Source organism: Miscanthus floridulus, chromosome 7 (assembly GCF_019320115.1).
Source record: "Miscanthus floridulus cultivar M001 chromosome 7, ASM1932011v1, whole genome shotgun sequence".
NCBI classification, from domain to species: Eukaryota; Viridiplantae; Streptophyta; class Magnoliopsida; order Poales; family Poaceae; genus Miscanthus; species Miscanthus floridulus.
Genome location: NC_089586.1, coordinates 129965666 through 129984168, shown reverse-complemented (window position 1 = coordinate 129984168; position 18503 = coordinate 129965666). Strand labels below are relative to the sequence as shown.

The following is an 18503-nucleotide window of genomic DNA, read 5'->3' as shown; positions in this document are numbered from 1 at the left end:
GTCTACCTCTCTTTTGTGCGGTTGTCGCTATAAGGAAAGAGAGAAGAGGAGAGAATATGAAAATCTGGGCTTGCATGTAATGTCATTTTAGGAAAGAGAAGTGACGTATTTTTTCGTAAGTCTTAATTACGTCAGATGGACGTCCGTTTCTTCCCTTCCTATTTGGCCGGCCGGAGACATGAGATTTTTTTTCACGAGCATTAATTACGCCCAGATGGACGTCCGTTTCCCCTCCTTTCTATTCGGCCAGGCAATTTGAGATTTTTTTTCACAAGCGCTTACGACTGGTGAACGCCGTTTGGCCGTATGTTTCCGTCGATTAGTGGCATATGATGAGACGTGATCACGTGATTCTCGCGTGGAGTAGCATTTTTAGGGAAGAAGCGCCGTGTGGGCCATTGTGGGGGGCGACGACGCCGGGTGGGATAACAAGCATGGGATCGTACCTAGGCAGACCAATGACGTGAACGCCGTTTGGCCGTATGTTTCCGTCGATTAGTGGCATATGATGAGACGTGATCACGTGATTCTCGCGTGGAGTAGCATTTTTAGGGAAGAAGCGCCGTGTGGGCCATTGTGGGGGGCGACGACGCCGGGTGGGATAACAAGCATGGGATCGTACCTAGGCAGACCAATGACCCAACATTGGATTGTTGCATTAAAACGGTGTCCATTTTTTAGTCTTTTTAGACGTGATGAGAGAAGAGATTGATGAGTCATGCTAATGTGCCGCTTGTGGTTGGTGTGGTCTTTGATGATTGCAGTTTCCTTCTTGGTTGATTGCATGGCTTCCTTCTTGATTGCACATGCACGATTCCTGTTTGCATGCACCATTGTGGCGCCGTGCATGGAAGGTGGTCTGGTTGTTCGGTTTCACGTAATTCTTGATATTCTTTCTTCCTTCCAAAAAAAGAATGGAGATTAGTCTATAATCAATCATTCGTATATATAGTCCTCATTTAGCAAATTGTATTGCTATAATTGTGCATGACTAATTTGGAAGAAAGAATTTTGTTGCAAGGGATGGGTGTAGGAGCGAGGGCTACGGGAACGCAGCTGGCAGGACTATGGGTCCACATTGAAATGTCACACTAAAAATGTTCACGCTTTGTTCTTTTTAGTTGTACGAGATTTTCATGTGAGGGCATGCTGTGATCACTGATCAATCAGAAAACTATTGGTCTAGCGATGAGAGGTGTTGAAACATTATTGTGCAAATGAAAGTTGAGTAACAGAGTTATGCGTTAGCTTAGCATAACTGATTAGTTGCTCGAGACATACGACTATGATCCTCATAAATATAAAAATAATAACATAATGCCAATTTGTCACTCCATTCATCAGAGTTTGATCTGATGCTCTTTCAATACGGAATAAAATTATATGCGACACCGTCGCAACCAGCTCCCGTGAGACTCCGGCCTGGATCATCGACGCGTGTCCCAAATCTCAGGTCCCGTTAGTTTTGCTGAAAAGACAGGGCTAAAAGTGTTATTTATTGATTTATTACAAGAGAAAAACACGGTTGAAATAGTACGGCTAAACATGGCCTCAATCCGTGCGGCTCATCTTCGGTAAACGCAGCTGGTTAGACCCACCTCTCCTCAGCTCATCGCGGTCATAGGAAGCGCTATTTGTGCGTGGTGGACACGTGTCCGTCATCTGGGCGGTGTCGCACCTGGCGTTGTGCGGCAGAATTTTTTTTCCTTTCAAAAAATACTGCTTAATAAGGGACTAACCTTGTCAAGCAGTTTCTTGATTACTTATCTTTTAAGTAAGCAGTTTGGTCTTCGGCTCTTCGCTTGCGTCAGATTGTTGGAGCATTAGTAAAAGAGCTTTACCAGCCTTTCTCCCAGCGGATTGAGATCATCATGAACTTTGGCAGTCTATAATTTTTACCCAAACAAGCCCGAAAGGACTCCAAGAAGGAGACACCGGCCACGTTGCTCTAATTTTTTCCCGCCGTCGGATTCTCGAATCAATGGCCTAGATCTCTTGAAGCTGATTCTCGTCAGGAGCAGCTTCCCGTTGTCCTCTCCGGCTTCTTTGAATTCTTCGCACTTATTTACCTTATACGGCTTCTTCTCAGAATCCAGCGAAACGAATATAATACCCAGCTTCGGATTTCCCTTCCCAAGACTTCTGGTTCTCCTTCCCCTTCCTCGCTCTCTCTCGTCCGCTCCCTCCCTCTCCCGATCCCCCTTCCTCGCTCTCTCTCGTCCGCTCCCTCCCTCTCCCGATCTCTCCCGACGCGCGGCCAGGGCGGCCACCGGCGCCAGCAGCGCGGCGCGGCGAAACCTAGCTGCCTCTTCTTCCTCGCCGGCCCCCCTGCGCTGCATGCGGTCCGCGCCCGCTCGACGAAACCCTAGCTGCGTCTTTCTCGCCGGCAGCAACGGCGGCCAGGTTCGCCAGCTTTGTATGGCGGTGCATCACCATCTTCTTCCCCTACCCCTCTCCTTCTTCCTCTCCCTCTCCGTGTGGTGCCGAAGGCGCGGTACGAGGCGAGCACCCTACCCGGTGCGAGCGCGCAACGTAGCGTAGCGACGCGCACGTGCGGTGGCGTGGGCAAGCGTGCGCCCTCCATGCGTGGCCATGGGGCGGCGCAGGGCCGGTGCGCCCTCTGGCGGGCCACGTCGGTGAGCGCGGCTTTGGGGCAACTGGGCGGAGCGCGCCACGGCTCCAACACGAGCAGACCAACAAGGACCACCTCGTCGCTTTCCCGGCTATTCCTCTCTCGCCCATCTTCCCCTTCCTCCGTTCCAGATACTTATTGGTGAGGCTCCATTTTTCTACCTCCCCTCGTGCTCTTCCTGCAGCACACCACAGATGAAATTTTTTGAGGGGTATTTTTCACCTTTGTCCCTTTCCTCTTTGGTCTCGAGGATTCCATTCGAATCCTCTTCGATTCTTGGTGATTCGAACTGAATCTTCTCCGATTTTTGCGGATTACAGGAGGAACACGCTGATAGAGAAACGAGGTACTGACCAATCAGTTCTTTTGAGGAAACATATAAGCTGATGACTTTCTTGTGCTTTTGTCCAATCTGTAATTTTCTATGTATATGGCCAGATACTCCTACAACATGATCAGGTGATGATCTATAATATCTGATGATTACATCATAAATTATGTCTAACTTTTACAGCAATGATCACGGGAGATCTTTCCTTCTTGTGTTTTTCTTTTTCTAGAATTCACCGTATTTTCGGTGAGTTCTGTTCTTAATGTTTGAATGATTTGGTGTGTTCGAGTTTTATTAGAATCAAATTGGGTTTGAACCCATTCCTGGTGAATTTTTTACAGCCTCCGTTTGTACACTGCATACTATTGTGCTTTTGAAACAATGGTTTTCACATACACAGGAATAGCAAAAGCAGCACTCTTCTAATTTTCAGAACCGTGACTCCTTCCCAGCAACAGTTACCTACGCATTGTCCTTATCTAATTCTCCCACCTTTTATTGGTTTGTTTTTTTTTGTGGATTTGAGAGTTGTTTAGTCAGCAGGCTTATGTACTGTTCCGAAACTTATTGAGAAGCAATAGTTGGCAGGCTGCTTTGGTTTCTCAGTCTAGCTGCAATGCAGCGTGTGCTATTCCTCCGACCGCCAGATAGCTGCTGACTGAGTTTGGACAACAAGTTCAATCCGCTGAACCTGGTAGCTGCATCTCCTTTCAGTGTTTTAGTCATCGGGAGTAGTAGGATTTCGGTGCCTGCAATCTACCAGGAAAACATCAGTTGTAGCTAGGCCAATATTATCTATGCACTCCGTAGCTTGTGTAACAAATTTGTACTATTCTGGAATTCCGAATACAAGTATCTTATTTGCATTTGCTTTTTTCAGTTCCTAATTCCCATGACTCTACACAAAGGAAGTTATCAGTCATGGTTGATCCTATCCGTTTTACCTTGAATCGTTGCATCCATTGTAAAATGCTTATCTACTTTTTCCTGTTTAAAACTGAAAGCTGAGTGCTGATCAGGTACTTCTTTGCATCCATTTAGAATCCACTGTTCTCTATTTTCATACATAAAAATAAATGTATTGTCTTCTATCTCCTGCTTGTTTTAAAGTTCTGCTACACACATATTAGAGGTTCATAGTATGATAGTACAAGTCTTGAATTTCCATTGGTAGTTCTAGATTTGCTTACCACATTAACAAGCAATTTATCCATTGCAAACTTGGGATCAAAAGAACAAAATCAATGATGCTTTGTACATTCACTAAAATATTGTGTTTCTTGTGCTTACTCACACTTAAATTTGAAGCTCCCTCTTCATGACACTGCTTAACTGCTAACCCTGCAGCGCGACGGTAGCGCGAGGTGGCACGCACCGGCAGGCCAGCGGCACGGGCGGTGGCCGCCCCCTGCGACGACGGCGCATCGGCGTGGCTGTGGCCATGGTGCTGCACCCTGCCGCCGGTCCGTTTGTGGCCACAAGTGTAAGTAAATGGTCTTATTTCTTTGCTTTACGGTTAGGGATTCACTAAGATTTGGGGATTTTGATTTCTATGGTTGTTGTTCTCAGTGTAGATGTGCTTTCCTATTTAATTGTGGTACGAAAAAAAACACCCAGTATGTCTGGAGACTGAATATGTATGGTTGCCTCTAAAACTTTTTCTGGTATTATGAATGATGAACTTGCTAGGATCACGCAAAGCAAATGTTATATTTACATAGTCTACTCTATGAAATTGATGGTAAATTTATTTAGTTCGTCTTTGAAATTTCCAATGCAACATATATATGTTCCATGGTCTACACTTGTCGTTTCAATTTCTCTGTAGTTTGTATAGCTGATGTGAGGTTTAGCCCGCAACTTAAGTATTTACTTCCTATTGTGTTTTTTATAGCTAATATACATGCTCTTCTTACAAATTTATTATAGCACTACAATTTTTTCCCATCAATCTATCTATTTGATTTCTCATCCAATGTTGACTTCTCTCTTATCTGTGCACTCTATAATCATAGTCATACTACTTTTCTTTTTTCCTTCTTGTGACGTATAAACGGAATTCACCCATATATGCTTCTGTGCAGAACCTCCCATTTTTTTTAAATTTGACACGTCGCTCATTTCATTGACACCAGCTTTATGTACTCTAATTGTTTGTGTTTTTTTATGTACCTTACGATCCGAAAGGTATGCCACTTCATGGTTACAAAAATGTTGCTCCATTTTTTCTATAGTGACTCTTTTTTTTTGGCTTCCAGCATGATTCAGATTCAGGTACTTATAACAGTTGTTATGCCTTTTCATAGTCAACATTGATTTTCTTGTGTAGTTTCTCTTTGTCAATATGTGTAGACTGACTGTCAATGTATTCTTCTTATATACGTATATAGGAGTAGGCCATTTCGGGTGATATTGTAGGTTCAGAGGTAGACACCAAGGGTCAGCACATACGGCAAGGTGCTGCGTTTGTCAGATAGGACAATGCCATTTCTACTGCAGTTTTAGATTTCTACTGTCCAGCTTCCAATTGGAAGAACAAACATATGACTTCACAAAAAGATCTGACAAACTGACTGTGATATTTATTCTTTGCATTCAGTTCCAGTTCATCTTGTGGTTCGTACTAATTAAGAGAAAAGAAAAAAAAAGTTCTTCAGCCAATACAAATGCCTTCATGCCATAGCTGTGACAGAACCACCCAATTTATACAAGATCAAGTACGGTTGTCCCCGCTAACACGTTGACACACCTATACTTTCACTCATATAAACCCGGTAGTCCGCCGAGTGTCCCGAAAGACCTCGGTAAATCAACATCACAACCAAGATCGCGTGATTAAGCAAATACACATCACATACATCGGGTTGCAGCGGAAATAATATTACAATTGGGTTAACAAATAATAGTACAAGTTTAGGTTTCAAAACTGATTAGTAAAAACAACACATTAATATAAGTTTCAAATATATGGCTAGCATAGTGACATCATCCGACAAAAGCATATAGATGAGAAGTAAGTATAGAATCACCGAGCCCACCGGTGGTTAGCCACCATCATCAACAGGTAGAGAACATCACCTGCAACAAGGTGGGATAAACCCTGAGTACTCGAATGTACTCAGCCAGACTTACCCGTCGTAAACCAGAAATAAAGTGACACCAAGGATTATGCAAGGCTTTCTTTAGTGGGCTAGCTGACTTATTTACGAAAAGCATAAGCTATCATGGAGAAACCATTTTAAGTAATTTGCATCATCTTTATTATGACCTATCCATCTAGGTAAGCACCTGTACTATAGTAATCACTTGATTAACCAATAACATCCAGTTACCAATTTAGATTTAGCATATCCCATACCATCCCGATAACCATCATTGTTCCATAATAATTACTACGATGAAGTAACTCGAGTCAAGTGCTCACTATCCAGGAGCGATGGCGATTCGAATCGATTCCTAACCAGCTGGTGATTTATTCCTTACACAAACCTCACTCACCCGCTAAAGTGAGATATTGATCACCGAGTCAACTTTCCAGGAATCTCGAGTTTGCCAGGAACCACATGTACCCGGGGGCCGACCGACTGCACTTTGGTCTTATCATCTCGCCCCCGTGTCCTACCACACCTGCTCCGGCACAGTGCGTTGCGGGCAATCTACTCGGCCCGAAAAATCTCCCAGCTTCGCGGTCGGAAGGTACTTTATCCAGCCAGCTAAATGTAAGGCATGCGTTCAACATGACTCGAGGCCCAACAACGGTCGGTCCTTAATCGACACAGACGGAAACTAACAGCACCCCAGAACCCTGTCTGGTTGCCTCCAACTTTTTTCGTCCGGTTTCCAATTATCCATCACACATGGTTAATTCTAGGATATTATTCTTTCCATAGCTAAATTCTTCCAGTAACCACCTATAATGTAGGTGACCGGATATCTCCAATCGCTACCGGTCTAAGCAAGGCTAAGCAGTTATTCGATCCTGACCTAACAGGGTAAAAAGGTAATAAGGTAGGCAAGGATAGTAATAAATGCATCAACGATTTCAATCAACTCCTACAACTTAATGCAACAATATATAACTCATATATAGAAAGAATTGCTTTTATAAATTAGGAGACTTATAATGCTCCGGGGCTTGCCTGGGATCCGACACAAGTCAGTTCAGTTAGCTTGCACCATCCTGGTAACATCTCCGGTTCTAGCATTCGCTTAGTCCTTCCATCTTCGGGATAGATCCATCAAACACTGTCTTCGGGTTTGGCTCCAACATCACGTCCTTCACGTGGTTCATCTAGTGTACCTAGATGAGATGCAATATGCAAGTGCATAAATATGAAGAATAGTACCATGAGACACATCACAAAATAGCAAGCAAGACAAGCATAGTTTACACTAACACACTTAAGTACTTTGCGATGCTTAACTTAAACATCACACAATCTATCATGCTAAGATGGCAAAGAAGACGACAACACCAATCATGACACAAGTTTCCCCAGATCTCAAGTGCTCTAACTCAGCCATCATTCAAGGCATACGTCACACTTAATAATATACAAGCAAGCACTATAATTGGAATCTGCCAATTTCTGGACATGCAAACAGCAGCTACAAGATTTAGCTATAACTGGAGTTACACAAATCCAAATGACTTGCAAGAAGACATTATGGAAAGATTATGAAATTTTCTACAATTCATCTTTAATCATCTTAGCATGATTCTCAAGTTAACTAAGTCAAATATATCCATTTACAGAAACTGGTCCACAATTGACAGAAAACAGCCATTTCTGAAACCCAACTTTAAACAGCTGTAACTCTTAAACTACTTGGCCAAATGACACCAAATTTTAATAGAAGCTAGATACATGAATTATCTATGACTTTTGTATAAACAAGTTTCACAACAAAGCACGTTATCATGAAGAACTTTGCTAAGTTCCTAGATCTGTCCATAAACCACATCGGCAAGAAAATTATTAACTTATGTTGCAAATACATAATTGGGTAAAACCAACTTTACCAACATGTCACACATGACTAAAGAACACCAGAAAACCTAGTGTCCATGACCAAATAAATTCTTTTAATGCATTTCTTAATTTATTTTAGATAACAAGGTGACTTAATGAACATATACCAAAAGTGCACAATAACTTCTACAAAAATTACAGTGGCTCACATATCCTCTCAATAGTCTACTGTACAAATTTCACTCCATTTGGATATGTATAGCAACCTCTATGAAAAAGACAAGTTGCTAAAGCAAGAATTCATGTGAGAGCAAGATAAACCAATAACTCACTCATACTTCATCCAATACTCATGAAATTTTTTACCACACATCAACTATCACATGAGTAGCATGCCACAAAAATTTCACTTCATTTGGAGCCCTACAACTACTAGTTATGAAAAAGACAAATACCACTAGCATTACAAACCTAGCTGCATAAATATATTTTTACCGTTAAAACTTTAAAGTAAAACATGTAATATTATAGATCTAGTGCATAGAGAATTTTACAAGGATTCCAAAAAGTCCTCATTTACTATTTTACGAATTTTCTACGATTTACTATGAATTTCCAAAGTTCCTGCAAAAAAAATTACAAACCAGTCCTTATGGCACTATTCACATGAGTCACTGACTTCGCAGTTAGGACCTCCCCTTTTCTCGAATTTGAGCGCGAAGTCCATCAGCTTCATCCCTCGGCCGGAAACAGAGCAGTTCGCCGGAGCTCGTGATTCCGGCCGCCGTGGTGATCGCCAGCGACGAAGGAGGGGTCCCGGAGCATCAACGTGCCCAGCCGCACCTGTAGGAGGTCCCAAACTTGGACGAAGACTGCCGGTGGAGGGCCGGCCATGTGAGCCAGCGACGGCCGCGGTAGCCTCGCCGGCGCTCGCTCTTCCGGCCACCGTGGTTCTCAACGATGGCAAAGGAGGGGTGGACGAGCACCAAGGGGGCATAGCGGACTCGTAGGACCATCTTGCATATCCTGAGATGGGCCAGAATGGCCTGGCCGCGTGCACAGGTGCCCACGGCGGCCACGGCACCTGTGGCAGCGCGCTACGGCCGCGAAGAAGGGCCGGGAAGTGGCTCGCAAGGCCAAAGAGAGGGCGGTTGAGCCGGTGGCGCACGCGGTGGGACACAAGAAAGCACGGGGGCAGCGGGAATGCGGCGTCGGCGAGCTTGGCCAGCCGGCCATGGCGGACGTGCGTCCTGCCTCAGAGCGGAGCAAGGAGAGCGCGAGAGGGAAATAGAGAGCAAGGTTGAGTGGGAGGGCAGGCGGGCGCGGCCTTCACGTGGTCGCCAACGGGCAGCGGCGTCAGGCTGGCCATGGCGCGTGGCGGCCACACGGCAGCAAAGCCCGTCAATGGTGGCCACGTCCACAGACAGGTGTTGCCCGTTGAGTCATTTCACCGAGCACGTGGCGGGCAGCGACATGGGCAAGGTGGAACACCGTTTTGGGCCTCTTCTAGGCCGAATTAGACATTGGGCCATAAACAAAGTTTGTTCACCTCGGCCTGCTCTATGTTTCTTATTTAAGGTGCCCGGCCATTTGAGCTCTGTAACAGCAGATAATTAAGCTCCAAAATGATAGTGTCAATATGTTAATAGCGATCACGGAAACTCGCTTTCGGAGGTCGAAACTCGATCAAACTTAGTGCAACTTTTTGCAGTCTCTTCTCCATAACATAACCTTCAACCTTTATTTTGGGGTCAAGTCGAGTTGCTTAACGAATTTCGGAGAACGCGGAATGCCAACGTCGTTGCTTAGCGAAATTCCAGACTTAGAATATTTCTAAGTGCTGAAATCAGCAGCAAATTTGATCTTGTGACCTCGATTTGACTTGCTTCCAAGATGATCTAGCTCTTAGTCCAAAAACAAAGTTTGTTCTACATGATATGGACTACAACTTTAATTTAAGGTCTAACCTCAAAACTGGTATAGATCCCGCTGTTCTACTTTGACCAAAGTAGGATCATGATGAAGCTTAAATCATCCTTTTTGATCCATTGGAGCATTTTCTTGACCTTTGCCCAACATGAACCTTTCATGACTTTTGTTGTAGAGTTCATCTAGAGTCATTTTGGCAAGGTTGCAAGGTTTGGTTGATATCTCACGTTCTCATTCACTTAATAGTGCAATTCAAGCACTTCGCAAAGTCATTCCAATAAGGATATAACTTATCATTTCATGTGACTTTTTGATTCCAAACTTCATGAAACTTTTCGAGTGTCCAATATAGATGGGTATTGATGTGAGACACATGAAGATATCCCAATCACACCACCCAAGCATATATCTTGAAAAGGGGTCTATAGGCGAGCAAAAGGTGCAATATCCAAGTTTAGGTTGGGGCTCGTTTCTATAGGTTTGACCTTGACATCTTCATCATCACTTAATATGCCATGTTCGAGCTCAAACCCATTGCTTAACTGGTGGCAAACACCCGGGGTGTTACAATAGCCCAACAAGTATAAACCAAATTTGCACTGAGCTTAAGCATAGTGTGAACTTATCTATCCCTACGAACGCGCACAATGGCCGCAGAAGGTGTGCGCGACGGGTTGCTCCTGCATCGGCACACCTCCCCGCTTCCCACGCGCCGGCAGCGCGCGGTGCGTCATCGTCACCCCCCGCATCCCGGCGTGCCAGCTAGGCCCGCGCCTTGGTGGGGCGCGATAGCACCCCTGGGCTACGGCGCAGCCCGCCCTCTGCTCCATTCGCTTCTTGTCGTCTCTCAGGTGAGACAAGACACATGTTTCTCTCTTTCTTTCCCTCTCTTGATTGCTACAGGTTCACAGGTTCATTCCATTTGTACCAAAGCCAGGTCCTTTACATGCTTTTGGCTTCGACATAACTAGGTGTGAAGTGTGAAAAAGAAACCATGGATACGCTGTGTACTTTGCTTTGATTTACTAATGTGTTTTATACTGATTTGTACATCCTAAGATTAAATTACCACATGTGGCTATATGCTTGCCGTGATGTGGTGATATGCCTTATATTATACTGAAGGATTACATCAATTGAATGCCTCTAATTACCATGTTTCCTACTACGTAATCCTACCATTGTATTTATTACAGTGATATTTTCCTGCCAAGGATATTGCATTCTTAGTTTATTAGTCACATCGATTTGAATTTACGAGCACGTTGAGGTATGGAGCTAATGCACACCATTTTTTTCCCAGTGCTGCATTGGATCAGCGATGATGTCAACTCTCCTATTTTCAATTGAGAGGGTGGCGTATTTTCTTTCAGTGATCAAAATAAATTATCTGAAGCCATGCAAATCTACTTCTATCATGAAAAAAGGGGGCAGAATGGCCACTCTTGGTAAGAAAAACTCGTCCAATGTTTTTTTCTTAATACCTCTAAGTTTTACTGTGCACTCTGCTTCATAGATTCTATTTCTTCTGTTATTCAATAACATGGGTTTACAAAATCCATTTGTCCTTTTCAAATATATACTGATAGTTTAAAATAGTGAGAAAGTTATCGTAGCTTATTGACTTATCTGAAAACCATTGTTCCATTCTTTTGCCAAAGTTATTGTTATTTTCCTGTGAGATGACACAAATAGTATGCTAAATGCTTCCAACAATTGTTTCTGTTCATTGCCGCTTGATTGCTGTGCTTCTCCTATGATTGTGTCTGTGGGATGCCTGTTATTTGAGATCTTATAACAATTTGATTGGTTCAGTAAAGTTGTTTGGGCCGTTTACTACAAATATATGCTTACTGCTTGAGCTCAACACATCCGGTGAAACAACAAGGGTGGCTTCTAATCCAACAGCTATGTATTCTAATAAGACAACAGTCATGGTATTTAACTATAACACCATCTTGCTACAGATTTCTTATACATTTACTCATTATCATACTGGATAACAAATTGTGTGGTTGGCATCGTTCATTTCGATTAAGCTATATACCTATACACTATGATTTGCTATTTTTTAGATGCTCTTTCTACCTAATAACTAGGTCTGTTGTGTACGTAGTTCTATTTGTCAGTGCAATTCTCTATTTTAGTAGTATGTGGGGTTTCTTTTATCTCTTTTCGAAGATATTTATATATGATTTCCAATATTTTTTTCCTATGCTCCATGTAGGTCTGAATCATCTGGAGTTGAGGTTTGGGTGGGTTCTCTGCAACTAAATTCTCTAAGATTTGGTTAGTGCCTTCAAGCTTTCTCTCATCCTTTATTTTTTACTCTTGTGTGTGCTATTGTCAGCTTAGATGTTTATTCTTTCGTTCAATAGTTCTTCAGGACCAGGCTGTTTATTCTTTCTTTCAATAGTTCTTCCTCTACTGTGGGTACCAACAACAGCATGTAAAATGCAGAGTAGTAGTGAATTTCAAAACTCTCGTTCGAGATTCCTATACTCATGCTCAGGTAACTGAATGATCTAATGTTTTGGAATTAATGATCTGCTCCCTTGTCCTACACTTCTAATGAAAAAAACTACGTGCTTTACTGCTGTGACAAAACTATTTATGCTAAATGTTTTTTTTAATCTATACAGCACACATGCCTGCTGTGATTTTGAAAGGATAAATTTTCAAACTATAGTGCAATGTTTTTGTCCTGTTGGTTCCCTTCTTGGCAGAGAAGTTGGTACTGGCTAGCTGGTAATGTCTCATTCCACAGATTTATCAAGTAGAAGTATTTTGTTAGTTACAATTTCTTATGAACATTGATTCATTAAGATCAGAGGTGCAGTGTCATTTCAATTGTATAATATACCTACTATTTTTTCTGGCATTATGCTATTCATCTATTTCTCCATGCTTATGGTAATTACTGACGCCACATATACAGGCCATTTAATCATACGATATTTTATATTTAGCCAACATATGCAGGCTAGGTTACGATACTTATGTTCGTTGGTGCTTTAGATAGTGTAAATTGAAAGCATGAAAAAATCTCTCTTGCAGCATGTCTCTTCAGTTTTCCAAAGTTAATCATCTACAGTTAGCTTTAAATATTGCAAGGTAATTACTCTCCAGGTTGCTACCATGTGCCAGTTGTTTGCATATATTGGGAAAAGGAAAGTGACATCATTTGTGTTGCTTCCTTTCCGAATCATAGTGTTCTTCTTCTGTATTTTATGTGCCTTGCTTTTTGACCCCCGTGCTTTATCCTTGAGACCGCGGCCTGTCACCAGCTAACATGCTTATGAATTCTATGTGTTTGCGGAGCTATTCCCATTCCAGGTAAAAATTAACTAATCCTATTTTTTAGGACGCCTTCCTCTTTGTCGGTTTTCGATGTCTGAGTTAGTGCCATTCATCATATGTGCCAGTTCGTCTTTTGGCTAAATATTTTTCTCATTCGTTACTTGCAGTTTTTGGTTTAGGTTCCCTTTTCTTCTAGCATATATTAGTACTTCTTAGACTTTTAAAAATTCACACTTCTACATTTATAATAGAAAGCATGCATCCCTACAAAAAATTATGTCAGCCTAAGTGTTAAAAACTATCATGTGTAAAAACAAAAAAAAAGACCCATCATGACACCTTAATGACAAAATGCTGCTCTCTTCCTACCCAGCCTGCTACTGTACTTTGCCCCCCCCCCCCCACCCCCCTCCAAAAAAAGGGAGAAGGTATAATTAACCTATTTCTTCCCTAACGTTTACTAATTCGTTATGTTCCTTCCTATAGCAGGTGACTGACGGCAACCAGCAAGATGCCTGCTCCAGCGTTTTCAAGACATGCGAATGGTTATATTTCCAACGGCAAAGGCACCCGTCGTTCCCTTACCATATCCACCCTATGTATATAGGAACAGTCCCAGGCTAAAAAGAACCCAGGCTACTTAAAAAAAATGACGCTCGAACTGATCTTTGTATATCATATCGTAGCTTCAGGTGCAAGTAGCCTACTATGGCTGTGTAATGGCACCGACTATGTACCAGCTGTTTACTTAACCACTCTCCGTTCATTCTTCAAAGAACTACATACATATGTTCGGATGTGAACTACCAAGTACCATGCTCAAACTGGTATTCTTGTGTCTTTTTCATACATCCAGCATATTTCCTCCGTCTTCGAAATGTTTCCTGGTGTCCCCCTACGCACGCGAGGGCGCGCGGCTTCTACTAGTAATCAAACAAATTGTAGTACACAAGTGAAGATAAGTACATTTTGGATTTGTAATAATTTACACAAGGTAACTACACAAACTTTTTTTTGCTGGTACGGGCTATGGTACAGGCAAGGCAACAAGGCGAATACTTGATTGGCATCGACATGAGGCTTCTCCCAACTATTTATGTAAAGCCTTTTGCAGTTTGCACCGCTCTGCATGAATCATCAGAAAAGGCCAGTGAAGCGCTTCTGCAGACGCTAGCTCCGCTGCCCAAAAGTGAAAGCCGTTCCACCATCTACATGCCTGCAGTTTAGTTTCATAAAAAAAAATTAAAATAAACTAGTATTGTGTTATTTAGAACCGAGGGAATACTTTAGATCGAAAGAAAAAGCATTAACAGTAGCTTGGAACAAGCAGGCAAATGAGCGTAGGGCTTGAATAACCTTCCAAAAAGATGTGAATCTTTATAAGACTTTGACGTGTGATGCTAGAAAGAACCAAACCAAAAATATAAATTAATAAATAATCTTATTATGACGTACCCACGTCAAGAACCACGTGTCAACGGCTCATGTTAACCCCGCCACTTATCCCCTCCCACTGGCTGGCCTCGCGCCCCCTCCACATCACAACGCCAGCTGCTCCCGCTCCGTTGCCTCATTGCCTGACCGTGGCCGTGGCCGCCGCCTCCCTCCCGCTCCTCCGGCTCGCGGGAACCATGGCCAACTCCTGCCTCTCCACCGCCGTAGCGCACTCGGCGCTGCGCCTCCTGGCCGACGCGCGACGCCGCCGGGGTGCAGCTCCAGCTGCAGCTACAGCTCCATCACGCGTCGTCATCAGTGTTCCCGCGCCCGGCGCGCGCGCACCACCGGCTCGTCGCCGACCACGTCGCCGCTCCCACGGTACCCGTGCCGCATCGGAGGCGCGCGCTCGCGGTCACCGCGATGTCGTCGCGGGAGGAGGCCGCGGCCACGGCTGTCGAGGAGGAGCTGGAGGAGGTCGCGGAGCGAGAGCGACAGTTACAGGAGCAAGACGAAGTGCAGGAGGAAGGTGGAGCCGTCGAGGCTAGCTCGGACGACAGCGGCCAGTCGGTGGCCGCGAGTACCACAACCAAGCTCTACTTCGGCAACCTGCCGTACAACTGCGACAGCGCGCAGCTTGCCGGCATTGTGCAGGAGTACTCCAGCCCGGAGATGATCGAGGTACGTGCAGTGTTCGCTCAAACACGGAAATGAACAATCCTTGCTTGTGCATATCAATCGGCTGTCCAGTTATTGCAGTCAAATTTCTTCAGAATTATCCTTTCGTTTGTCCCAGGAAATTTCCTACCTTTAGACAATTGTTGCAACTAGAACAAAGATCGATGTATTTGCGACACATTCAAATTGCTCAACATTGGTTAACCGTTACATGTTTAGGTGTTGTACGATCGTATCACGGGAAGAAGCAGAGGGTTCGCCTTCGTGACAGTGACCACGGTTCAAGACTGCGAGATGGTCATCAAGAACCTCGACGGCAGCGTAAGTATATACAGTGCTGATGTCGGCCGCACGCATTACCATTACTGCCAGTGCCAGCAGTATTTCCAGCAGAACATCACTCCATTGTGTTTGTTCGTGACGGGTTTCGATCTTCCTCATTTCTCCAATCGACCAGCTGTACGGTGGCCGGACGATGAAGGTGAACTTCGCCGACCGGCCGAAGCCGAAGCTGCCGCTGTACCCGGAGACGGAGCACAAGCTGTTCGTCGGCAACCTGTCGTGGACGGTCACGTCGGACTGTCGGAGATGCTCACGGAGGCGTTCGGACGCTGCGGCAACGTGGTCGGTGCGAGGGTGCTCTACGACGGCGAGACCGGCCACTCCCGGGGCTACGGCTTCGTCTGCTACTCCACCAAGGAGGAGATGGACGAGGCTATTTCCTCGCTCAACGGAATGGTACGTACGAGAGATCTGTGAAGGAAACTTGCACGCGGCTATCTCTGGGAAAAAATACTTTTTTTTTTTACAAATCGTGCTGCCTGATTAAGCACATGGTTCAGATGCACCCACTAATGATGCTACCCAAACACGAAAAGAGGAATGGCTTCAGACAAATGTGTTGTGCTGAAGTATGTTTGCTTACTAGTTACTACAGATAACTGAATATTTTTATGGCTCACATAGACTTGAAAAGGACTGAATTTTAACTGCTCTTTCTTTCTGCTGATTGAACAACGTTTACTTTGTTCAATGGTGCATTGGATATTGATGAATCTGCAGAATGTGTCGAGCTGAATGCTAATCTGCACAATGCAGGAATTGGAAGGCAGGGAGATCAGGGTCAACTTAGCCCTCGGAAAGAAGTAGCAGAGTTCAGATGGGGAGAAAGTTGCAACTGATATGTGATGGGTGCCTCCTTGCAATGTGCGGTTTGAAATGCAACCAAGACGGCCGCGCTTACTTTTCTAGAGCATGTCGCAGGAGCAGGGAGCAGGAAATGGAAGTCTTTCTAATCTAGAATAGCATGGAAATTTTGTTGCCATCTTGTGTGTATGTAGCAAAGACGGTTCATACATTGTGATTTGTGATTTGTGATTCTGACGGCTTTAGGGTGCTGGTTCTTCTGATCAGTGGAGAACAAATTTGGTTGGATCCATGCACATTTGAAGCTGCTGTTGCTGGAAGAATCGATAGACTCAAGTCTGAAAGCAACAGCGGTATACAATACAAATGATTATCGCAGTTCTGACAGATATACTATCTCTCCATTTAAACCAATGACTAGTCTAGGACTTGAGGTCACCTCTGCATTCAGGGGGAGGTCTGGTTCAAATCAAGGGTAATATAATGTTCAATTCTGTGTTTATAAGTATTAAGTGATGCTATAATCAATTGTACGTGCTAAAAACTAGTCTCTAGGCCCTAAAAGAGGAAAAAATATTTTGCACTTAAAATTTTGAATACCCATCCTTCAAATCCTAGGCCGCCCCTGTCTACGTTGACTGTGTCCGGACTAGAGCCAGATTTCTTTCAGTTTCAGCGAACTGTCAAGTAACTGGATGTTCTTTCTAGATAGAAATGAAATGATTTGCAGTCTATTCAAGCTAACAGATTTGATTTCGATGGAATTTAACGGCAGCCATACATAGACAGAGTGAGAGATTTTTGGTCAGGGCACAAAGAGACAGCGAAGGGAGAGCCACATGTGCTGCTGCGTCTGGGTGTGACATGGTCGGATCCCGTTGGCGCCAAGAACCACCACCCACCACATCCTGGACCAGGCAACCTCCGCGCCATTCGCCACTGCCCAGTCTCTGCCACCCACCATGGCCGCCTCCATCGCCGGCAGCAGCATCCGCCTCCACGTTGCCCCGCCCACTCGCCGCCGAGGGAGCGTGGTCACCGCCGCCTCCGCCGCGCGGCTCGACCGGCGCTCGGCGGCCCTGCTCCTGCTCTCCGCGGCGGTTCCAGCGGCATCGGCAGCGACAGCTCCACCGGCGAGCGCCGCGGGCATCGGGCTCTTCGGCATCCGCAAGAAGCTGGAGCGCGCGGAGGAGGCGGCGGCCGAGGCGGTGCGGGAGGTGGAGGAGGCCGTGGAGGAGGCGGCGGAGGAGGCTGCTGCGGTGGGCGGGGAAGCCGTGAAGGAGGTGGTGGCGGAGGCGGAGAAGGAGGCGGGCGAGGTCGCCGGCGAGGGCCTGCAGCTGGTGGCCGGCGCGGAGATCGCCGGGGACGGGCTGGTGCAGGCCGCGGTGGTCGCCGGCGCCGAGGCGCTCGGGGTCGTCGTGGGCCTGTCCGTGGTCAATGGCATCCTGAAGCCCGAAGCTTAGAGGATGTGGGTGCTGGGCCTTGTAGCTTTGGCCCAACAAGCGTTTGGGCTTTAGTGCTTCGTTGTCGGTGCTGCTGTAATTTGTTGATGACCTCCTTCTCAAAAAAAAATGTTGATGACCTTTTTGGTGTAACTTAGTAGCAATTAGAGTGTGGATTTGGGCAAATAAAAAAAAGTCTGTGGATCCTTTGTTTGCTGAATACTGGACAAATTTAGTACATAATCCAAGCTTATGATCATAGAAATGCCTAAAAATCCAATTGCAAACGGTCACATTTTTTTTTAACTATCATCGGGGAGATTGAATCCCCACGTGAATATGTATTGATATATCATAGCATAACCACACCAACAGCCTCGTTTTTAAGGGAAAACGAGACAAAACCCTTTCGTCCGGTTAATTTTGAAAAAAACGGACTAAAACCAATACAACAACCCAGCACAGAGGCGAGATTGTGGTTTACCCACGAGAAAGAAAAAAAACACACGCTCTAGCATAAAAAGCGAATGGCCGCGCTTTTGGCTCACAAGTATCGGCAAAACGAGCTTAATTGACGCTCAGAAAAAAAAGACAACACGCATATCATTTTGTAATCTTGCATTGATGTACTATTATAA

At 44.7% G+C, this 18503-nt stretch overlaps 1 protein-coding gene, 2 long non-coding RNA genes and 1 pseudogene across 6 annotated transcripts; all 4 read left to right on the top strand.

Annotated features, from left to right (window-relative positions):
• Window positions 1-2142: 2142 nt before the first annotated feature.
• Window positions 2143-4290, top strand: LOC136464790 (uncharacterized). Its single transcript, XR_010761275.1, has 3 exons — window positions 2143-2773; window positions 2953-3091; window positions 3552-4290. It is a non-coding gene; the product is annotated as an uncharacterized lncRNA (long non-coding RNA).
• A 6906-nt stretch (window positions 4291-11196) lies between these two features.
• Window positions 11197-14097, top strand: LOC136464788 (uncharacterized). 4 transcript variants are annotated; one of them, XR_010761273.1, is made up of 5 exons: window positions 11197-11313; window positions 11681-12154; window positions 12244-12377; window positions 13652-13731; window positions 13852-14097. It is a non-coding gene; the product is annotated as an uncharacterized lncRNA (long non-coding RNA). The 4 variants fall into 4 exon arrangements; XR_010761274.1 differs by lacking the exon at window positions 13852-14097 and having other exon boundaries at window positions 11681-11802; window positions 12093-12154; window positions 13652-13843; XR_010761271.1 differs by lacking the exon at window positions 13852-14097 and having other exon boundaries at window positions 13652-13843.
• A 596-nt stretch (window positions 14098-14693) lies between these two features.
• Window positions 14694-17139, top strand: LOC136467966 (28 kDa ribonucleoprotein, chloroplastic-like; annotated as a pseudogene).
• A 141-nt stretch (window positions 17140-17280) lies between these two features.
• On the top strand, window positions 17281-18018 carry LOC136467968 (uncharacterized). Its single transcript, XM_066466817.1, has one exon. The coding sequence runs from the start codon at window positions 17386-17388 to the stop codon at window positions 17884-17886; it is 501 nt and encodes a 166-aa protein (XP_066322914.1). The 5' UTR covers window positions 17281-17385; the 3' UTR covers window positions 17887-18018.
• The last annotated feature ends 485 nt before the right edge of the window (window positions 18019-18503 follow it).

Excerpts from the sequence above, each read along its gene's own strand:
- LOC136467968 (XM_066466817.1), top strand. The coding sequence starts at position 17,386 with ATGGCCGCCTCCATCGCCGGCAGCAGCATCCGCCTCCACGTTGCCCCG.